Below are 21,618 nucleotides of genomic sequence, written 5' to 3'. Positions count from 1 at the left end.
ACTGCTGTGCTGTACAATCAACGGCCAATTAGGCAAAGACAGACATTAGAAGAGTGGATCGAGAGAAGAGATGAAACAATGAAACAATGAGGGAGGGAGATGAATCAGACATGACTGAGAAACTGTTTGCATAAAGGCTAGCATTGCACGTCCTCATATTACACATTGCTAAGAGTCATACTAAGTTTTTTTTTCTGAATGGGCATTTCAAACAATAAAGGTAATAATAAAACTGTCTCTTCTTCACTCCAATTGTCGCGTTTTGCATCGCAGTTTGACATTTTTCCTATCAAACGGAGAAAAGACAGTTTACATCTCGTGGTGTTTCCGTGACTGCTCAAAGCACATCGTTCCACACTGCACACGTTTGGCACCGCAATGCAGAGTTAACACCGCAAATTAGAAGGGTTTCATAACCAGGGGTAAAAAAGCGATGCCAACCCCACTTCTAAATTACAAGAGTGAAACGTTCCTTTACCCATGGTTAAAAAGACAATAACCCGGAGTTAAGCACAGTGTGAAAAGCCCTATTAGTTTCAGCCTCAAATGACACGCTCACATACCATTCACTACGTGTTTTATGTATACTGCACACAACAATATCAAAAGCTGGTTGGAAATGAACATCTCCAACTTTATAACTTTTCAGAAATCATGGTGCATTGCAATGTATCAGTCCACAATTTGAAGTCTCTTATGCTCACCAAGGCTGGAATTATTTGATCCAAAATATAGTAAAAACAGTAATATTGTGAAATACATTTACAACAACATCTTTTCTATTTGATTAGAAACTGCTTTTGCATTCTCTAACAAACATATATTTGTGTCATTATATTGTATATAATTTGCAGGCATCAGGGAACCGCTATAAATATGCGAGGTATTGAAATCGATTTTGAATGCATGCTCGCTTTTTGCTTTCACATTCGCAATCACACACACTGTGTGTATTAGGAGCCAGCTGTACTGATTTTACAAGATACGATATTTATCAATGACGCTCAGGATCGGTTGCTCACAAAATCCTTTGACATCTCTCCTTACTATCTTCAAGTGAAATCGGACGCACTGTAATGTAACCAACTACCACAGCAAGCCTAACCATGTCCCGTTAGGGGCTCCGTATAGTGCGTTTTCCCGTGTCTTTTATTGAAAGCCCATTTTGCCACACTGACACACTCAGACCCAGTCCAGCCCTCTGAGGACACAGGTGTATATGTGTGTGTGAGGTGTGAGAGGTGTGTACAGTGACAGATGGAGAGGGGCTGGTGGGACAGACCACAGGAGCAGGATGGCCTGAGCAGCTCGGCCGACTCAAACAGCAGAGACGCTGTGGGGCACAGAGCTTTTCCTCACACCTACAGGAGGCCCAAACCCTCTCAGCCAATCAGAGAGCAGGTGAGAGAGGGGAGGGACAGGATACAGGGTGGAAATAAATTAGGGGCTACATGGCAACAGCCTCATAACAGATCCCCTCTCAACATGAGATAGAGTGAGAGTGAGAGAAAATAGAAATGAGAGAGGGAAAGAAAAAATAAGTCAAGAGAAAAACACAGAAAGAGGTCAGGAGAGAGAGAGAGGTGTAAGTCTGAGGAAGAGGAAGAGGACTAGGTCATGGCAGTGTTGAATGCTTGAGGGCGTCTCTGTTCACCATGCGGCTCTGAATAATTCACCCTGCAGGTTAAGAGAGCAAGCGTGCATTAGTTGTGGACTAGTGCTCCATCTTCACATTTAGTGATGGCTGTAGCTTACAAAAGAGAGAGAAATTGTGTATAACATAGAACAGCACAATTGGAAGAAAAAAAATAACAGGAAAAGCGTGAACGAATTTAAAATGAGTGTGAGAAACACTCACACAAAGAGAAGAAGCAGGAGGGAAAGAATCCAGTTTAAAGTAGGTTCAGAAATTAAAACTGCATGAACTCCTGACCTTCCTCTGACTTCTCACCATACAGCAATAGATGGATGTTAGAGACATAAGGGCCTGCGGGAACCAACCCAACACATTCAAACACATCCACAGATGTGAAGGAATAGTTCACCACCATCTCCCATACAAAGCAAGCAAGCAAGCTGTTAAACTTAAAAATAAAAAAACACCATAAAAAGCAGTGCATTTGACTTGTGGACTGTATTTCAAGTCTTATGATAGCATTGTGTGGAGAACAGACCAAACATTTTTTCATTCCCTGATAATTTCGCTTCTTTGTTATTTCTGAAATCTCATTTGTGCTTTAGCATATTCCATCATGACTGGTCAAACCTGTAGCAGAGTGTCTTGAATAAGAATTTCAGTGAATAACAACTTCAATCTGTTTCTCACACACACACAAAAACAGCAGCGGAAATATTCTGCTAAATTTCCCCTTTTGTTTTTGTGGAAGACAAAACGTTATTTGGGTTCTGAACAAATTGAGGATGACAGAATTATTAATTATTATTTTTATTTTTGCTGTAAGGGACAAGATTTTTGTTCTGACAACACAACAAATACCATACCAACAGCATACCATATTTTCCTTCATTTAATTGAAAACTAAGATTTGACACATAGACGTAATGATGTGATCTTAGGGAAAGCTTACTCAAAATTCTCATCTTGATATATCTGGATATATGAACGACAAATAAATGAATTGGTCAAAATGGTAGAGTGTAGATCAGCTAAAATCATGTTCTGTGTAGCAGAGCAAACACATCAACTGGACAGTAAAAACTGTGTGTGTGTGCTCTTCAGGGGATTCTAGCAGTGTGTTCAGCATGAGTAAACAGTTGATATGAGTTACTTAATTATTAATACAGGACAATTTCCTCAGCAGGCCAGAGCAGAGGATCCGATGCTCAGCAGCTCACCTTTAACCCTGACACCAACTATCCATCACTGACTTCTGCCCACGTTTCAACTAGGAGCCCTTCATTCCTCTTTAAATGCCATTTGGAGCGTGTAGACTGACGGCCTTGTGTTTCAGAGACTGTTACATGCTTACGCAGTTCAGAGCCTTACTTCCTCATTAATGCCTGTCAACAAAATTATCCGTGACAGACTACAGCAGAAATGACCCAAAGGAGAAAGCTGCCTCTCTTCTATGCGCTGTGAATCTTTTTTCTAAACTGATGCAGACCTATATTGCTGCAAAAACTGTGCTACATACAGTAGGGTCTAAATGAATTTCAGGATGTCTTAAGACGGGCTCAGACTACAGGAGTTTTAGACCATTTTATCCCTGATTTACCCCTCCCGACAAACTTAGAAAAAAATCTTGTCCAGGACCTTGGTCAGTTACGATGTTCGGCACAGATTATCTGGTAATGTGAGCCGTTTACAGATCGAATCTTAAACAACCCGATCTTCTCGCAGACACATTGGGGCTGCCCTGATAATATGAAAAATGATAGAAATTTTGGATTTTAAATGGGGATAATTATGGCTATGCTTACGTCAGTTCCACTGGCGGAGCTAGGGGGTGGCCAGGGGTGGCCGTGACCACCCTTGGTCTAAGCTTGGCCACCCCTTAGGCCACCCTTCTCATAACTGCTGTTTCTGTCTCTTTTTTCTATTGACAAAAATTGCGTTTTTTAAAACGCTGAACCGTCTCTTTAAAGGGATACTTTACCGTTTTTTCATATTAAACTATGTTATTCCCTTAACTAAGACGAGTTGATACATACCTCTCTCGTCTCAGTGCGTGCACTAAATCCCTCTGTCTTGCGGCGAAACTTTGTTAGCCCAGTTCATTTAATATGGGCCAAGCAGAGAAGCTACCAAACACCTCCACGTTTTCCCTATTTAAATACAGTTACTCGCGAAGTGTAACTCGACCTAGGACGGTGACACAAAACAAAACGTTGCGCTTTTCTAAGCGTGTAAAATGGATAACTATTTTGTATGGCGGAATACCATAGCAAGTGCTTGTAAGCACTTCGACTTGGCGCAGTAATATCTTCACTAGAGGGAGCGGGGGCCGGTGAGAGGATTTTTCCACGAGTGAAGATATTACTGCGCCAAGTCGAAGTGCTTACAAGCACTTGCTATGGTATTCCGCCATACAAAATAGTTATCCATTTTATGGATAGTAATAGTAGAGGTATGTAGAGGTATGTATCAACTCGTCTTAGTTAAGGGAATAACATAGTTTAATATGAAAAAACGGTAAAGTATCCCTTTAAGACTACAAAAAACGTGAGACTTTTCAGACGCACACTTCAACTTCATGTGCAATGTGCAAGTGCCGAATGAGCTTCAGCAGAACATCAGACAGTGATATGCACATAGTAAATATAGAGTCAATCTTTCTCAACTGGTGGGTTGCAAGACCGTTTTGAGTAAGTTGAATAGTGTGCAGTCAACAACAAACGTAATTCTCTTTTTTTCTGATGCTACTTTTATTTTAGAAGATGTGTGTGAAAGCTTGTGACACTTCTGTCAGATGCTGAGAAAAGGGCGTTGCCCTTATTCAGTTGGCTATCTTCGGTAAGATGAGATATTGTCAGGCCAAATGTCAGTAAAACTAACTAACTTTGGCTGACAGCCGTTGTATTGTGCTTGCGGTGCGCACATCACGCGCAAATGCGGCGTGCTGTAGCCGTAGTTGTCGTCAATTAACTCATGTAAGAATCAAAAAGGCGATTAAAGCTGTCAAAACTGCATGCATGTATTTGTTATATATGCATCACATGTGTCTGGATTAAAATATTCTGCTATGTGAGATCACAATATAAGGCACAAACTGATATGTAATATTTAATGTCCAAATAAATGTGAGCACTGTGCATTTGTACTAGACGATAGGCATTCATTTTGCGTTAATTTGTAAAGGACAAACTAAAATGGATAATTTAAATCCATAAAATAACTAATTTTACATTCTGGCAACATTATATTATGAAAAACATAACATTTTACATTATGTGCTGTTGACTTCCGCCTTGTTCACATTCTTGCACATGGGGATTCAAAAGAGAACTTTTGTTTTCCTTTTTAATTTAGGTATGATAGAACTGTTGCAATTATTTATTTTGACAACTAATATAGAAAGTTAAACTTTTTTTTGACAAACTCAGAATTGGTTGAAGAGTTCATTGATTATATAAAACGCATTGAAGGTTGAATAATCTTTGGACTACAGTATTTATCTGCATGTTATCTCATCCATGAAGATGCAACAATGTAGAACAAGCTATTGGATATTTTGAGAACCAGAACCAAGCTAACTAAGCAAGTTGAACTTTAGCTATAGTGTGTGCCCTTTTATTACTATTTAATTCATTTTAATATGAGGTGGTGGGTAATAAAAAAATAAAATAAAAATTCACTCAGTATTCCATGATTCCTAATTCACTACTATATCAATTACAATTAAGTACAAATTAACTTTTATTCAGTTGTGTAGGCACAAAAACAGTCCAATACAATTTCAAATTATTTTTTTATGATAAAATAATTAAGATTTCTGTGCCACCCCAGACTGGTTGCTGGCCCTTGCCTGGCCACCCCTATGAAAAAATCCTGGCTCCGCCACTGGTCAGTTCACAATAGTCAATGAGGGACATGTCTTAATGGAGACGGAAGTGAATGAGAAAACTTTTGAAATGACAAGCTGCTGTTGGACAACGGAGATGGAGGAACGGCTCGTAGAAGTGTGGTAACAACACGACTGCTTGTATAACGTGCAAAAAGGAAATGTGTCTACAAAGAATATAGTTACAGTTAAGTTGTCACAATCTTCGCTTTCCCATGAGATCACATGAGACCATGTGTGGTGCTCCCTCTGGCATGATCATTTTGTTATGATGTGCCATGATTTTCCACAATTTCTTGTAGTATGTGCAATGCATGTTTGAGATCTGAGATAAGAAAATCTGTGAAGATTCACCTTATGTGTGTGATGCAACCAGATTTTATAATCGGGTAGGATTTTAGCCCCCGGTTTCACAGACAAGGTTTAAGCTATCCCAGACTAAAATGCATGTTTGAGCTGTTTTAACTCAAAGCAACTTGCACTGACATATCTTAAAATAGTGCAATTGTTTCGTCTCAAGGTGCACACCAGTAATGCTTTTCTATGGCACATTTATAAAAGCTACTTAAATGTCCTAATTGAACTAAGGCCTAATCCTGGCTTAATCTAAGCCCTGTCTGTGAAACCGGGCCAAAAACTCTTCTAGTGAGCCAGGCTTTCGTATTAGGGTTCTCTCTCTTTTTTATGACAGCAGCACTAAACAGCATGAACTCCACAAGTTCTGTACAAAGAGTGTCTGTACAAAGAGGTCACATGATCAAAGTCACTAACTTGACACTGTCCCAAACATAACCTTGAATATTTCTGATTTTGTCATAATGTTTCTTTTGTTTTATTTTTTGTTAAAACCTTAAAACATTCTATTATTTCCATGTTTAAACAAAACAACAGCAACATTCAGTTAAATTTATCATATTGTGTTCTGTGGAAGACAGAAAGTCATTTGAGTTTTGAATAAAATCAGGACGAGTGAATGAAGAATGACGAAACCCTGTCATGTTCTCTGGAATTCAATGAAGAATTCCTGACTGTCAATGTCACTAACTTGACACAGTCGCACACTTGATTTTAAAAATACCACATAACCTTAAATATTCCTTATTGTCATAATGTTGCTTTTATTTAAATTTTAAAAAACCCTAAAACTTATTTCCATGTTTAAGTTCGATTCTACATCCCAGATTTCCAGTATGGCCTCAGACTTTTAGACCCCACTGAATGTATTTCCTAATGCCCCTGATCCTTTTTATTAATAAAAATGCCCTGTCTAACTCCTGCCTGTCTATCCATCATAACCCTCCCTGTCTGATCGTTTTGAGAGGAGAATGAATTATAAATGAATGGGTGCTCAATCTGGGGAAAATCAATACTAACAAGGTCCAAGTTAACTGCCGGCACGGTGCTTTCCCCCAGTCTGCGGCCCGCCACACCGCACGCACACACTGATCCAGTCTTCAGAAGCATCTCACCCGCTTTGCATGCAAACTATCAGCGGGCCGGGCAGTAACCAAGCCTTTTCAGCAGATAATGAGGATTGCTTTTCAACCGATGCGGCTTTTCTCTGCAATAACATTCAAGCTCGTAAATGAATGGAGAGAGCATTAAATGCCTCCTCCTCCACTCCTCCAGCGATCCATCTATCAGCACGGGTGGCCAGCGCTGTCAGTCGGACAGAGGGGTGGGAGGGGAGAGTGATTGAGCGTGGCAGAACCTCCTTCATCATGCCACTTAGCCCCACAATTCCACCCAGGGAGCTACGCTACGCTGGAGGGGGAATTGATGAGAATCTCTCCAAGTCTCTCAGTTCTCTTTCCCCACCCAAACATTTCTCCTCACATCAGCCCATCCAAGCAGAGAGACCCTCACTTGCCCTCCTGTTTCAGCTGCCCCAATCTCCAGGGCATCCCGTCCCTGCTTCACATTCTCCTGCTGGGCTGACATATCCTCGCAACATGTTCCCATCTTGAATTATTCACCTACACTGCCATAGACAAATAGGAACAACCATTGTTTTAAAGCTGAAGGGTTTCATTTCTGTGCCACTAGCACTACGAAATGGTACTGAAAAAATAATGATGTTTTCAACGGGTCAGGGTTCGGCCGGTTAACATGGACGTTTGATGGGGAAAAAAATTGCAAATCAACATATATTGTTAACATTTATTTGTATTACTGTATATGGTGTATGTAATAAATATCTAGACATATAAAATCATACAAAATTAATTTGAATATATAAAATACCTTCTTTTTTTTTACATAAATGAATAATTGGCCAAATATTACCACGTACATATGAATAAAATTAACATAACACAAACATACACAGCTGGTCAGACTGAATCATGACAACAAACCTGTAATGAACAGTTTGTGGTTACTACATGTAAAATTCATAATTTGAACGCGGAAAATGTACATTCTACTACGAGAAGCAGAAAGTGTCCGACAGCAACATGTATCGTCAATTGGTTAAATCCAGACACTGCCGAAGTCGAACACATCTGTTGTCACATGACATTCATGATTGGCTGGAGCACTAAGAAGTTACGAACAAAGATGGCAGATTTTAAATCATATTCTTCTGGCATGTCCCAAACCAGCCAAGCATGTGCCAATAAGACGATTGCTCATAAATAAAATAAAAAAATCTGAAATGTTCTCATAGCGCCATAGTTTTTACACATGGTTTTAAATGTATTTTCTCCACATAATACACGTAGACAGGAGAAAGTATTTTACCAGTATTTGACACTTCAGGCTTAAAAGACTTACGGAAATCTGCCAAAGTTACCAGTCATGAAGTCTTGTTTCTGTGGCTTTTTGACCTTGCTGGATGGTTTGAAGCAATGGTACACTAAATTGTAATATAAACACATTTAAAAGCATGGCCATTATAACTGCAGGTGATGTTTGGTACGACTGACCTGCTGATCTTGCACTCCCACATGGGTCGAGCAAAAGAAGCCAAAAACGAAGACATGGAAAATGTAGCGAATTAGAGAGAGTTAGATAAGTCAAGCTCTTCCACTACTCTCAGGTCTTTGACATGGCCGTGGCAGAGTTCAACACGTTACGTATTGCATAAGCTGCTCAATAATGCAGGGCACTGAATGAAAAATACATCAGCCTTGACTTTGAATGCACAGGCGTTAGTAGGACTCCGGGAGCCTCAAGGGGGCAGGTTTAAGATGACAAACACAACCTCCTACATGCAAAAAGGACAAGAGGTTAAAGAGAGACAGCATAAAAAAGCAGCTGCAGAAAGAGACAATGATTTATGTATTTAACGGCTGGTTTTGTTTACGCCGCAATTTCAGATTTGCTTTCAACTCATCAAGTCTCTTATAAAGGTTGAGACTGTGACCAGACTTTGAACTGAACGCTTCATTGACATTCAAGCCAATAGACATTTTTCAATCTCACACCCAACTTCTAGAATTTTTACCAATTTTGCAAGGACATCACACAAATGTTGCAGCAATTGAAAAAAAGAAAGACATAAAAGCCAGGGGGGGGAATCATTAAAAAAGACAGCTCATCAAGGATAAATAAAAAATAAAAAAATTCTTTTTTGGACTTCATTGCTAACGTTTTTTTTTTTTTTTTTTTGGGAATTGATACTCTACTGAAACTGAATATTTGTACTTTTGCTCAATTACATTTCTAATGAATGTTTTTTTTGTTTTGTTTTTTAAACACTGTTAACTCTTATTTAAGTTAATTTAGTTAATTTAGACCCTGAAAGAAGAAAGCACATAAAAAGGGCCTATTTGGCCATAAATCTATCCTCACATTTAAGGATAGATGAATTGTTGAATTTTAAGTCTAATCACATTCTTATATGATTAGTGATCATTCTGCAAATTTTAATGAAATTCTTATTTCTATATTTCTATATAACTATATATTATTTGTATGTATATTCTATAATTAAAGTGTCAAACAACTATAAATTAGCAGTCTAAATTGAACCATAAACAATTTTAGGATACAGGTACTGTCTACATTTACATGCATCACACATACTACATCTTACATAACATCCAGTTCCTTTCTAGAGCCTTACATTGTTAAAACACAGGGAAAAAAATGATTTAACTTGTTGCTGTACACAATATGTGCATAAAAGGTAAGGTCGATTTCAGTCAGCAATTTTCAAAGATAAAAACAGGTTTTGCTTATTATTTTAATTAGATATGTTTGTTTCCCAAACCTTCATTTTAGTTGAATTTCCAAATATTTTGCACTTAAAGAAGGGGAAAAAACCTGCACCAGCTTTTCAGACACCACCATTTTGTTCAACATCTTGGGTGTATTGTGAATGCTAAACCCAAGTGAATTTAATGTGTCTGAGCCCGTTCGAGATGTTCCTGTGGTGAAAGAGTGAGTGTGGTGTAAAGGAGTGCTGTTGTCGGGAAAGATGGTAGGGAGTTGAAAGTGGTGCTCAGCTGACGGGGTTTTGATGGTACTATTTCAGAAAGCTCTTTGATCCAAATACAGCTCTTGTTTGTTTGTTTTCCATGATGAAATATCTCAGCACGGGAGACATGCAAGAATTTGGATCATTAGCATAGCGTAAACAGCCACTGCACAGGACAGCACATGGCAGAAAATAGTGACGGATTACTCCTTAATATAATCCGCTGTTTCTTCACATCTTCTAAATCGCATTCTCAAATAACCCGTCCGTCATGAAGTCTACTGAACTGTGACATTTATGGTGGCAGATTGTACATTTGTGAGAGATCATTAAGCATAATTACTAAATGTTCCCCGCTCTCAATATCACTGAGACAAACAGAGCGCAATCTTACACCTTACGGTGCTGAAAATGACTTTGTGGTTTTGCATGATTAGAAAAGAATAGGGCTGAGTTGAGGAATCGTGAGAGAGAGATATAAATGCCCTACGCACACACATTCATCATTCGGCGAAGTGTGCAGGGAAAACGCATTAGACCGGCCAGTATTAGCATGCGTTGGTGAGAGTACACAAACGCTGCCCATGAGACTCAGCATTTAACAGAGACTCAGAGGGAATACGAGGTGGGAAAAACAAATCCCATATAACCTACTGCCACATTGATGTAGTGTCATGAGGCCGGAGGAAGAAACCGGCGTTAATGCCCTCCGTAGTGCATATCTATGACTGGGTGGTGGAGTTTATGTGAGAACTCAAATGGGAAACAAAGAAAGAAAGAGAGAAATTGCACCATGTATAATTCATGTCCGTTTAGCGCATTGTTTGTCATGCGCTACTTTTCCTATTTCTTTTCTCCTGCTCCACAGCTACTCGACGGGCCTTCCTATAGTGATAATAAGTCATAATAAAACATATCTTCATCAAAGTAAAGAAATAAGCCTGTCTCCAACACCACAAGACACTGAAAAGAAATACCACACTTCTCACTAAATTGAACTCTCAGAGAGTGGTCCGCTTTTCTTTCTGGGGCGATAATGCAACCGCTATTGAAGATTTCCCGAGCCACAGTCACAATGAAAATGCAAATAGACCCCATGCAGAGCAGACTGGATGCCACACTATCAACAAAGAGACAGCCGCAGAATTCTGGTCCAAAAGTGCGGTCCAAATCGAACATCAGGAGGGTGATTAGAAACACACAAACCCGACTCTGTCAGGACAAAGCACATGCTTGAAACCAAAGCAGGGGAAAATACTCATACCTCAGGGGATGCAACCGCAACGTTAAGCCCCCGGAGCGGGTGACAGACAGGAATAAGCTGGTCAGGGAGGAGCCGAAGGTGTAAATGGGGGTTTTAAACATGTTGCAGAAGGATTTGTAATAGTACACTTGCTACATGTGCTTATGACAGAACTGGGGCACAAAAGAACTTGGGTGTAAGGTTGCAATGTTTGAGATTTCTGGGCCAGACGCACTCGTGTGGGCGGGTATTAAAAACAATCTGCATGAAGGAATATATGATGAGCTGTTGCCCTGTGATGCCCTTCCTCCTTGGTGCTGATTTTCCCCTCAGCTCGGTGTCTCTCCTGAGCTCCCATTGACACTCAGGAGGCCTTTCTCCTCCTCACCATCTGCTAATTCAGGGCCAGACTCTAATCACCTGCTCCAATGCACCACTCTCATTCACAAACACCAGGCAAACCGTCTGCCACCTCGCAATGTAATTACTGTCATAATCAAGAGAGCACTGCTACCTCATAGCTTTACTCATGTAGATGCATGCAAATGTATGAGCCACAATTAGACCTTAATACCACGGTCATCATGGTTAATGTTTAGATGCACATTTATGCACGATGAGTCATTATGTTTGGTGAACTTGTGATGAAATGCATTTATACTTGTTTATTTAGATCAATGATGCATATTTGCTTTAATGGTAATATCATGTAAAACTGGATTTTACTTGTTCTTTTTAAAGGAAACTATCCTGGGTTGTTCAGAAATCATCATGGAATCGATGTCACATCCATGAGCACATTAACATATGGTCGCCCATATTTACATTTCAACACCCGCTAACTAGTCAGACACTCGGTCGCCCCGATTTACACCATTTATGACCTATACCGATCAATTCTAGAGGTCATTTACATGTCGAAAAGGTACAGCAGCAAAAACAGTCTATGTAGTTTAAGGGACAGAGAGAGAGTTAGAGCAAGAAACATTGACCAACATTGTAACTTTTGTAACTTTGTAACTAACAAAGAATAAAAAAAGAAAATAATAAAAGAAAATAATAAAAAAGAAAATATAAAAGCTGACCAAATACTAAATATAGCAACAACAACAAAATATTTAAAAGAAAATAAATAGTTGAAACATGTAATAAAATAATAAAAAATATTTTATTTTATTTTATTGAAACAAATCTGAACAAATAATAACTATATTACAAAAATTTATATAACTATAAAAATATAACAAAATAATAAAAAATATATAATTGCAATTTATAATATGAGACCAATATAGAATAATCTATATTGTTGAATAGTCAATCACTTGTAATACTTTCCATTTTTCCGTTTGAGCATATAAATCTCTACATGAGAAAATAATGCCCTTTACTTTCAATTCACTATTCCTGCTAAAGGGAAACACTTTATTTTAACACCTCAGAGCTCTTGGGCAGTTACAGAGCAGTGCTTAAGTTAGAAAGCAATAGATAACTGATACCATAAGGCACCTAAGAGCTTCACTGACTGTACTGTAGTTAAAGCTCATCCTAAGCAAACTCTACTGAAGTGTGTGTCTCTCTGCTGGCCCTGCAGTCTGAGTCTCTATACGGAGTCTCTCTTCAGAGATAGTCACTCTCTAAGCTGTTCTTCACCCTCTGAGCTTTTGGTCTCTTTACCACTGCAGAGAGTCTGAGAAGAGAGATCACTTTGATGATTACACCAGGCTGGATCAGTCTCCACTAGACTCTGCATATTCAATCGAGCACCAAAGACCTCGATGAGCCTGTGTGCCCCTACGACACCAGCCCATAAATATCCACAGAGCCTGTCTGAGAAAACTAATTATAATTGTTAGAGAAAGATGCAGTGATGGCAAGTATATTTTCACTCATCAGGCAAACGAGGCACAAAGGGCTTGTTTGCGAGATGGCACAGACGTTTCTAACCATCATTAAGTTATTAAATTCACCCTAGGCGGAGAGTAAACAACTTCAGATGGCTTTCATGGCCGATCCAGCTCTCCGTCAGCCAGGCCTTTATTGGGTTATGGTGAAACTTCGACAAAAAGCTAAATGACTCCGGAGAGAGAGCGGAGCGGGTAGCATTAGAGAGGAGTATGCCGGGAAAAAGTGGGATGGAAAAAAAAGATTGAAACTAAGACCAGACGCCTAAAGCACTTAAGATCGAGCAGCACTAACAAGGTTGGGATGACAATTGGACATGCAGTGTCGACTGAAATAACCTTTGATTACTTGTTGCCGCAGTGGATAAAGTGGCTCATTGAGGTATAGCAGAACTGAATTGTGGGAGACTGTTTTTTAAATTTCTGCTTGGGACCAAACAACACACAGACTGGCACAATGTCTATATCAACCAGACATCTATTTGAGGGATAATGAGGGATGATGTAATGCTTGACTAAATATGACTTGCTTAACCATAAGCCTGAACTTTAGGCATGAAATTAGCATACCGTCTATGTAGTCTGAGCTAAATGTGGTCTTAATTCTCTACTGTGAGTCTAAAGTACTTATACTCCTCCTCTAAAGATCTGATTGAATACTAGAGAGCTAGTAACATCTGCTTTGTCTAGAGCCATCAGAAAGTGTGTGTGAGTGGCTATCCTTCTCCAAACTGCACAAAAAAAAAAAAAAAAAACTTTTGAATGGTAAAGAAGTCTCTTATGCTCATCAAGGCTGGATTTAATAGATTTATTTGAAACATCATTTTTTACAATTTAAAATAACTGGCAAAGTTAAATTTTCAGCATCATTACTCATAGCATCAGATTCCTTGACGAATAGAAAGTTCAGAACAACAATTATCAGTAATAGATATCTTTTGTAACATTATAAACGTCTATCGCTTTTCATCAATTTAATGCGTCCTTGCTAAATAAAAGTATTAGGCCTAATTTATCTAAATAAACCCAGACTTTTAAACGGTAGAGTACAGAGTGCTATATAATGTGGAAAGGGCAATGAAATATTCAGCTGAACTTTGCTCAACTATCTTTGGTTATTGTATTTTTATTTAACACACATTTTCTTTCTAATTTGCAGATCCCCTGCAGTGCTGCCATGGTTGAAGACCACAGATCCAAACATTTTTGAGGCTGATATTTCAAGCAGTAAACAAACATTTGCAATGTGTTTTCCATATCTCTCTTTTACTAGCCATGTCCTAAAGCAATATACACAGATTGCAAAAAAAAGCATTAAGCTAATTTACTCTTCTATGTTCTTTGTAGATTCATGGAATGCTGTTATTGGCTTGAAAAGGCATTACAAATAAAGTTGACTTTTATCCTATTTTGGGAATAATTTGTTATGCAGCAGACACTCTCACCCAGAACTCATTCTGGCTCTCTGTGCTCACACACATCAATACCTAAAGCATGTCTTTCAAGGGTGGATGAGAAAATGGATAAATTAAGCATGACTCTCTTTTTATATTACAGTCTTTGAAACGGGGATTACCTGTAAAAAATAAAATAAAACAAATTCCAATAAAACAGAGCTGGTGTCATTTACATGCTGTGTACCTTCCCAATGCGGCTAAAAGCGGCTTCGTGTGGCACTGCAGATCTCGCTGATCTCGCTTCATCCCGCTAACAGGAATTAAAATTGTCTGTCAATCTGATTGACATGTGAGACCAAACCACCTTACTTGGGTTTCCACTAGGGTTTGGCATCCATCTTTAGCTCTAAATTATTCCCTCCAGCGTTTAATTAATCGCCAGTTCAGTTCAACAGCTGGCAGAAATATTGTGTTTCCATCAAACGTGATCTAGATAAACTTTCTTACTTAACTTCATTTAATGAACAATGTCTGCTATATCATTCAATGTCACTCATAATGTTAAATTCGGCATGAAACGGAAATTGTGACAGTATTTTCTTCCCTGTATGTGTATTGTGACATATATCTGACAGAAACGGCTACAAAAAATGTAGGGCAGTACTTGATTTTGTCCATTGGGAATTGATGGTTGCGGTTTGCTATTGCTATGAGTGACAGGTTGTTCCGCCCTCACAAAAATACATCAGAGAAGAGATGTTGCCGCAAGTGGGAGGGTAAGTGATTCTGATTAAAAATTACAAGAACACTTATATTTAAAAAAATTATAATAATGATGTGCATGGATAACAAGAATTGACAGTTTTGATTTCATGATGACTTATAAACATTCACACAATGTGGTTCACTGCATCATCTGATGAAGGAAGGTGTCTAATGGAAAGTCCTTATATGGTGTCCACCCCATTTTTCAGACTGTTTTTACACCTCTGGTTTGTAGGACAGAGTGCATCACAAAGTGAAGTCTTAAAAATCCTCTTTTATCACCCATAGGCTGATTCCGTTTAAGATTTTAGAGGCATTTAACCGAGCCATTGACGTGAATCAAAACAGACACACTGTGACTAACTGCGATATGAGACCGATCAGGGGACCTGAAAAACTGGCGCGCAGTGCTCATCACTGAATGCCCTGAAAAAGTCCCTGTGACAGAGCCTCTTAACTTTTATGACTGTTTGGCAAAGTTGACTTCAAAGAGCCGATTCTTTGGCGCTGCTTGCGGTTTGTGAGAAAGCCAGGCTAGCGTGGGGAGGGGCAGCAGGGGCTGATGGGAGTCGAGTGAAGGGAAGGGATGGAGGATGCTGGAGTGGAGAGCAGAGCCCTTTGATCTGTGTCAGCCTTGAAAAGTACAAAAGAATCAAAAGCAATGGGAAGAGCAGCACAGAAGATTGCAAACAAGGCCCGCTCGCAATTCCCTGCGAGAGCGTGCAAGGGAAAAACACGACGAGACAAGAGAACATTTCAGAAATACTGAGGGGTGTTTGGGTATTTCTCTCAGGTCTAATGCTGAAGCAATTAGCATTGAACCACCTCCCTGAACAGACAGGACCTAGCCAAATCCACCATGCTAACATAGTTAGTGCAACGCAATTAGTGGGGGTGACCCACTCATGCCAAATTACATGATTCATTAAACTGACCAATCAGGACGATCCATTTATCAATCAACACATATGCTACTTTCCATTTGTAATTGGCTGTACATTTCAAGTCAGTGTTGGAGAAGCAACTTTGAAATTAAAGAAAGGTTTGAAAGTACTTTTATAACAAACTAGAGACTATCTAATGTATACTTTTAAAAGTTTGGGGTCAGGAACGTTTTTTAAGTCTCCTACACTCACCAAGCCTGCATTTATTTGACCAAAAATACAAAACTGTTGTATTGTGAAATTACTAATATATATTAGACACTGATAAAAATGGTTCTGTGGTGAAATACTATACAGAAAAAAATAATGTCATTTCTAAATGAAAAGGTTAGTTCAGGCATGAATTAAAAAAAGCAAAGTTAATTATATATTAGTACTCAATTCAAGCTCGTAAAAATTAACGTTATAAAAATTAAGTTAAAACTACTTAACTTTCCTGATACTGGTGTTCCAATAATTGATAAGGTTGATTTTTCGCAGTTTTCCAGCTGTATTTACACTGTTTTATCATTGCTTTTGTTTTTAGGTTAGTGACTTGCTACATCTGGAGTTAATTTTCTCCTCAAAATGGCACGTTCATACTCAAAAACGATCCACTGAATGTTCATTGTGTATTCTGTACCAAATATTGAGGTCTCTGTGTTCGGGTGGGTAACGTGTTTCTTCTATTATGTAGATATGGTTTCTGAACAATATCTATTGTATTATTTACTTAGATCTTTCTAAATATTTAAATTCAACCTTTAATATATAATGCTTTAAAACAGATTAAGCTCACGTGTTTTCTTTTGAGCTCTTTGTGAAAAAATAAATAAATAATGAAATTCACTTGATACACATGCATTGATATAGTCAGATATTTTCTTTCAGCTGCATCCCCAAACTCCCACTTTAGCAGCAGTGTTTATGTAAGCCTTGTAAATGTGATTAAAATCATTATATTTTTCATAACAATCTCTTCATCTTCAACAAAGAAGTGAACTCTCTCGTGATGACACACTTACAGGTGCAGGTGCTTCAGAGTTGATCATGAACTCTGGATCAAACTCTGAGTTGACACAGATCTTTTATCTTTGGGGATATTTTGGGGATTTATCAATCAATAAATTCCTCTTGAAACAAACTTTGTTGTATTATTTTAATTTAATACTGTGAAGCTGCTTTGATACAATCTGCATTGTGAAAAGCGCTATACAAATATACTTGACTTGACTTGACTTATATCGATCCCGCTGAATCTGATCTAAACCAGGTTGGATTTGTATGGTTTTTTCAACTCTAAACATACTCTGAAACTCAGAGTTTGTTCAACTAGTTTCATGCAACATGCCTCTGGTCTGCTTAGTATCACATGCTCACAACAGGCGATCAGTTGCCTTTGCAATGAGCCTCCAATAGATTTCTGCAAGTGTCCGAATTGCTCCTATGATGCCTTTTTAACATGGAACCAAAAAAGTGCAACAAACAATTCATTGTCACCTAATGTCCTCTTATTATAAAACCAGTCACAACTTATTATTTCTTAATTTCTTTATCCTTGCCAATCTGACATAAAAGACCAAACTCCCTCGCACGTAACTCAAGATCTCATATCATACACTAGCGTGTAACACAGCAAAACCACATGGCCATCTCAAGGTGCCGTCACATTAACTGCTGTTCGACACCTTTTTTGTGAATGAAAAATCCAGTCATTTCAATATGAACACATGCAATTGTGAATTTCACGTGAGGGCGGAGAAAGATTTCCCATGTAAATTTTGCAACAGGTTAAAGTCAGTCATGCAAATTCACTATGTAGACCAACACAAAGCTGCTTGCTTTGACAGTGACTTGTGTGTGAGAATTGTTTCATAAATATTGAAAATAGACATTGATTAAAGGACAAGTTCGGTATTTTACACTTAAAGCCCTGTTTACAGATCGTATCTGATGAAATAGAACGGTTAAGATTAAAATTTGGACACATGCTCCTGTCCCGAGAATTTTAGGTTTATTTCGCTTTTGTGGACCTATTTTGCCAAACGCGTCACACCCGTGATTCTTCCGTTGAGAGCTTGAATAATAGACACTCCTGCCCAGTTGGTGGCGATAATGCACCTTTGCCAATTGCAAGCAAACCACGGGCATTTCATTGAATACACAGAAGAAGCAGAAGAAGAAGCGGCGGAGTAATACCGTAAAGGTGCTGCGGTCTCACAGCGCGTCCTATACAAGTCAATGGAGTTGGACAAAAACTACGATAAAACCTGTTGGAATGCATCTTTTTCAGCGATTTTTGAGTGAACATATCAGTGAACACCCCTGACCACTCGGTGAGTTTCACGTCTTTGTAAACGAAAGTTTAATGTGTTTTTAGGACGGAATCTTCCAGTGCATATAGACAACCATTGTGGGGGTGGGGGGGTGGGGGGGGGTGGGGGGGGGGGAGCGAAATAAACCTAAAATTCTCGGGACAACAGCATGTGTCCAAATTTTAATCTTAACCGTTCTATTTCATCAGATACGATCTGTAAACAGGGCTTTAAGTGTAAAATACCGAACTTGTCCTTTAACTTTTACACTAATGTGATCACACCTTTACACATGCTCTCATTCATGAAACATAAGCAGAACTAAATTGTTCATAACTCACTGCGACAATCTATGCAAAAATAACTTTGCAAGCAGGAATTCCATGAAGTTTCAGGAATCAGTCCTAGGGCCCTATCTTGCACCCAGCGCAAGTGACTTTGTACACCGACGCATGTATCATTCCTATTTTGCACCCGCGCAAAGCGGACTTTTCCCTCCACAGAAGCACGTCGGTTAACTAAGAAATACACTTGCGCTCCCGGGGGCGGTTCAGCGCAAAGAGGAGGCGTGTTCCGGCGCAAACGTTCCTTCTTGCTATTTTGCAGGTTTAGAAAACAATTGCGCCACTAACCAGGAAAAAATAGTTTAAAGTCAGTGGCGCGTTGCGCATGTTATTCATAGGCTATTTTAAGGGCGCATGCTTGGCCATAATCAATGTAGCGTGTGCACAACGCGCACTTTGATTCTCTCATCTACACAGAAGCAGCAGTTTTCATTTTTGCAAATCATACTGAAGGGGGTGGATTGGAATCCACTGCTGCTTCAATGTATATGTAATGAGTGATTATAATCAAGGTATTAGTCAATCTTTTCCCTTCTAAATATCAAATGAATTGAATGACTTCTCTGGAGATTTTACTTTGTTATAGAAGTTACCAGTGTTATTACTGAAATGTTCTTTTCATGTATTCTTTAATGTCAGTATTTGATATCTGAATGTAGCTTGCTTATTTAGCCCGGCTTCCAGAAATGAAATAGGGACATGTTTTGTGTTTGAGAAAGGTCTTCAACGTGTTAAAACATAAAGGGGTCATTGTTATCTTGATGTTTTGAGACGAGACTCCTGTTTATAGTTAGAGCCTGGCCAAATCCAACCTTGGAAAAGCTGTGTGTCGGTGTGTGTGTTAGTCTTCTTGCTTACAGGTTAAGGAACCACTGGCATTGTTGGAGATTGACTGAGTTGTTGTTCGAGACATGATGGCACCCAGCAACCCAAATCTGCGACCTGGAAGGTCACGACGTGCCTGACTTCAGGGTCTGAGTGTCAGCTGCATAATCTATGGAGATATGCTTCAGTCTATCTGTATATGTGTGGAAAATTACTATGTTTATCTATTTCTTAGCCAATGAGAATTATTCAACCTGTAAGCAATGACGTAGCTTAGACCTTGGAAATGGTATAACTGCTGTGATCTTTGTAACTGTAAGCGGGGCGGCCTATGAACTCCTGTGTGAGTCTTGAAGCTGAACTTCTGCTGATGAAACTGCAAACTATTTTCAGTAAAACTTTTCTTCTATTTTTTAATAATTCTGACTCCGGGTCTTCTTTCAAACATCTGGTCCATGGGTCCTAAACTGTTAACCCCTAACAATACATTATTACGATAGATAGATAGATAGATAGATAGATAGATAGATAGATAGATAGATAGATAGATAGATAGATAGATAGATAGATAGATAGATAGATAAACAATTTATTATAAAAGCATACATCTAGCTTACACATTTACCCAAATTAACCGAAGTTAATTTGGGTGGGTTTCTCCATTTCAATGTAACTTCTCTCTTTTACGGCCGTGACGAGAGCGTTGGTCTCCTTGGCTGTGAACCGCTGCTGGCGCGCGCCTGGCAAATCCGCCGTTACAATAGCAATCCGCTATGGAAAAAGCGCATCTGCTCTTAAAGGGAATGTGAGATGACGCTCTGATTGGTTTATTTCACGTTACGCCCAAACCACACCTATGAATAATGAAGCTACTTCAGACCAACCCATTTTAGATTTGCGCCTGGCGCAAGAGTCATTTATCCCGCCGGGAAAATAGCAACAGCGCCGAGACCCGCCCACAAAGTTACTTGCGCTTTGCGCTTTGACACTTGCGTTTCAGATCGTTAAAATAGGGCCCCTAGTGTTTATTAGTAATTTTTTTGTTGCATACCTTGAAAGAGGGCAGCATTCTGAATGATGAGAACTTTGAGCTGAGCGCTGGTGGACTGGAGACTTGACTCCATATTCTGTTTGGCAGTGAGCAGGTATCGCTCCTCCATTTTGCGGGAACAGCAGGTCGGGCCTTTCGGCTGGCACACCTGCAGATCTGAGCCTGAAGAATAGGAAAGAGACACGATATTTGTTACAGGCATTGCAATAAATAAGTACAAAGATGTGACACTTTATAAATTCCATCTAAAAGTGTGTTTGCTTTGTGAGTCAAGCTTCAGAGAGAGCTGCAGAAAATGGTTTGTTTTAGAGACCGCATTGTTTACCTATTCAAATCTCAAAGAATGCAACAAAATGAATACCTGCAACTTAATTGAAACATTTTATTTAATTGTTATGCATTGCATTTCATCTTCTTGTCTTATGCTGAATTGATTAGCAGAGAACAAACACTCATTAAATTAAAAACAAGATAATCAGGGAGAACATCTCAGTAAAGACAGACCCCAAGAGTCTACTAATATGCAAAATCTGTCTGGCTGGATGAAAGAGACATGGACGAACAGAAAAAAAGTCAACACAATGACAGGACGTCTTGTGTAAAGGGATGACGTGAATGTAGAGGTGACGGTTGATTTATTGACACCTGTTATACTGGAATCGAGGTTTGAAGGTTATCTATCAAAGAGCAATAATTGGATTTGCTGGGAGAGAAAAGCCTATTGAGAAATACGTTCCCTGGAAGAAGGTTCTTCAGTTCTTGGCTCACATATGAATAATGATCTAAAAAAGTGAATTCCCTGTGGGAAAGGAAAGAGAGCAATGCTATCTGATCTCTGTTGAATCAAACATCAAGGATACAGAAAAGAAAAATGACCAATGCCTGATGAAGTCCCCCGTGTGTTAC

The 21,618-nt window shown here is 39.0% G+C and overlaps 1 protein-coding gene across 1 annotated transcript in view; it reads right to left on the bottom strand.

The window, feature by feature from the left end:
- gpc3 (glypican 3) overlaps positions 1 to 21,618 on the bottom strand; it is a 149,780-nt gene that overhangs the window by 115,563 nt on the left and 12,599 nt on the right. The window contains exon 2 of the mRNA XM_082178605.1: positions 20,713 to 20,874. Coding sequence (XP_082034731.1) covers positions 20,713 to 20,874 — 162 coding nt within the window. The remainder of the gene's footprint in view (positions 1 to 20,712; positions 20,875 to 21,618) is intronic.

This window comes from Leuciscus leuciscus, assembly GCF_965113295.1.
Source record: "Leuciscus leuciscus genome assembly, chromosome: 8".
In the NCBI taxonomy this organism is placed as follows: Eukaryota; Metazoa; Chordata; class Actinopteri; order Cypriniformes; family Leuciscidae; genus Leuciscus; species Leuciscus leuciscus.
Note: the sequence above shows the minus strand (reverse complement) of the source record. Positions and strands in the feature narration are given on the sequence as shown.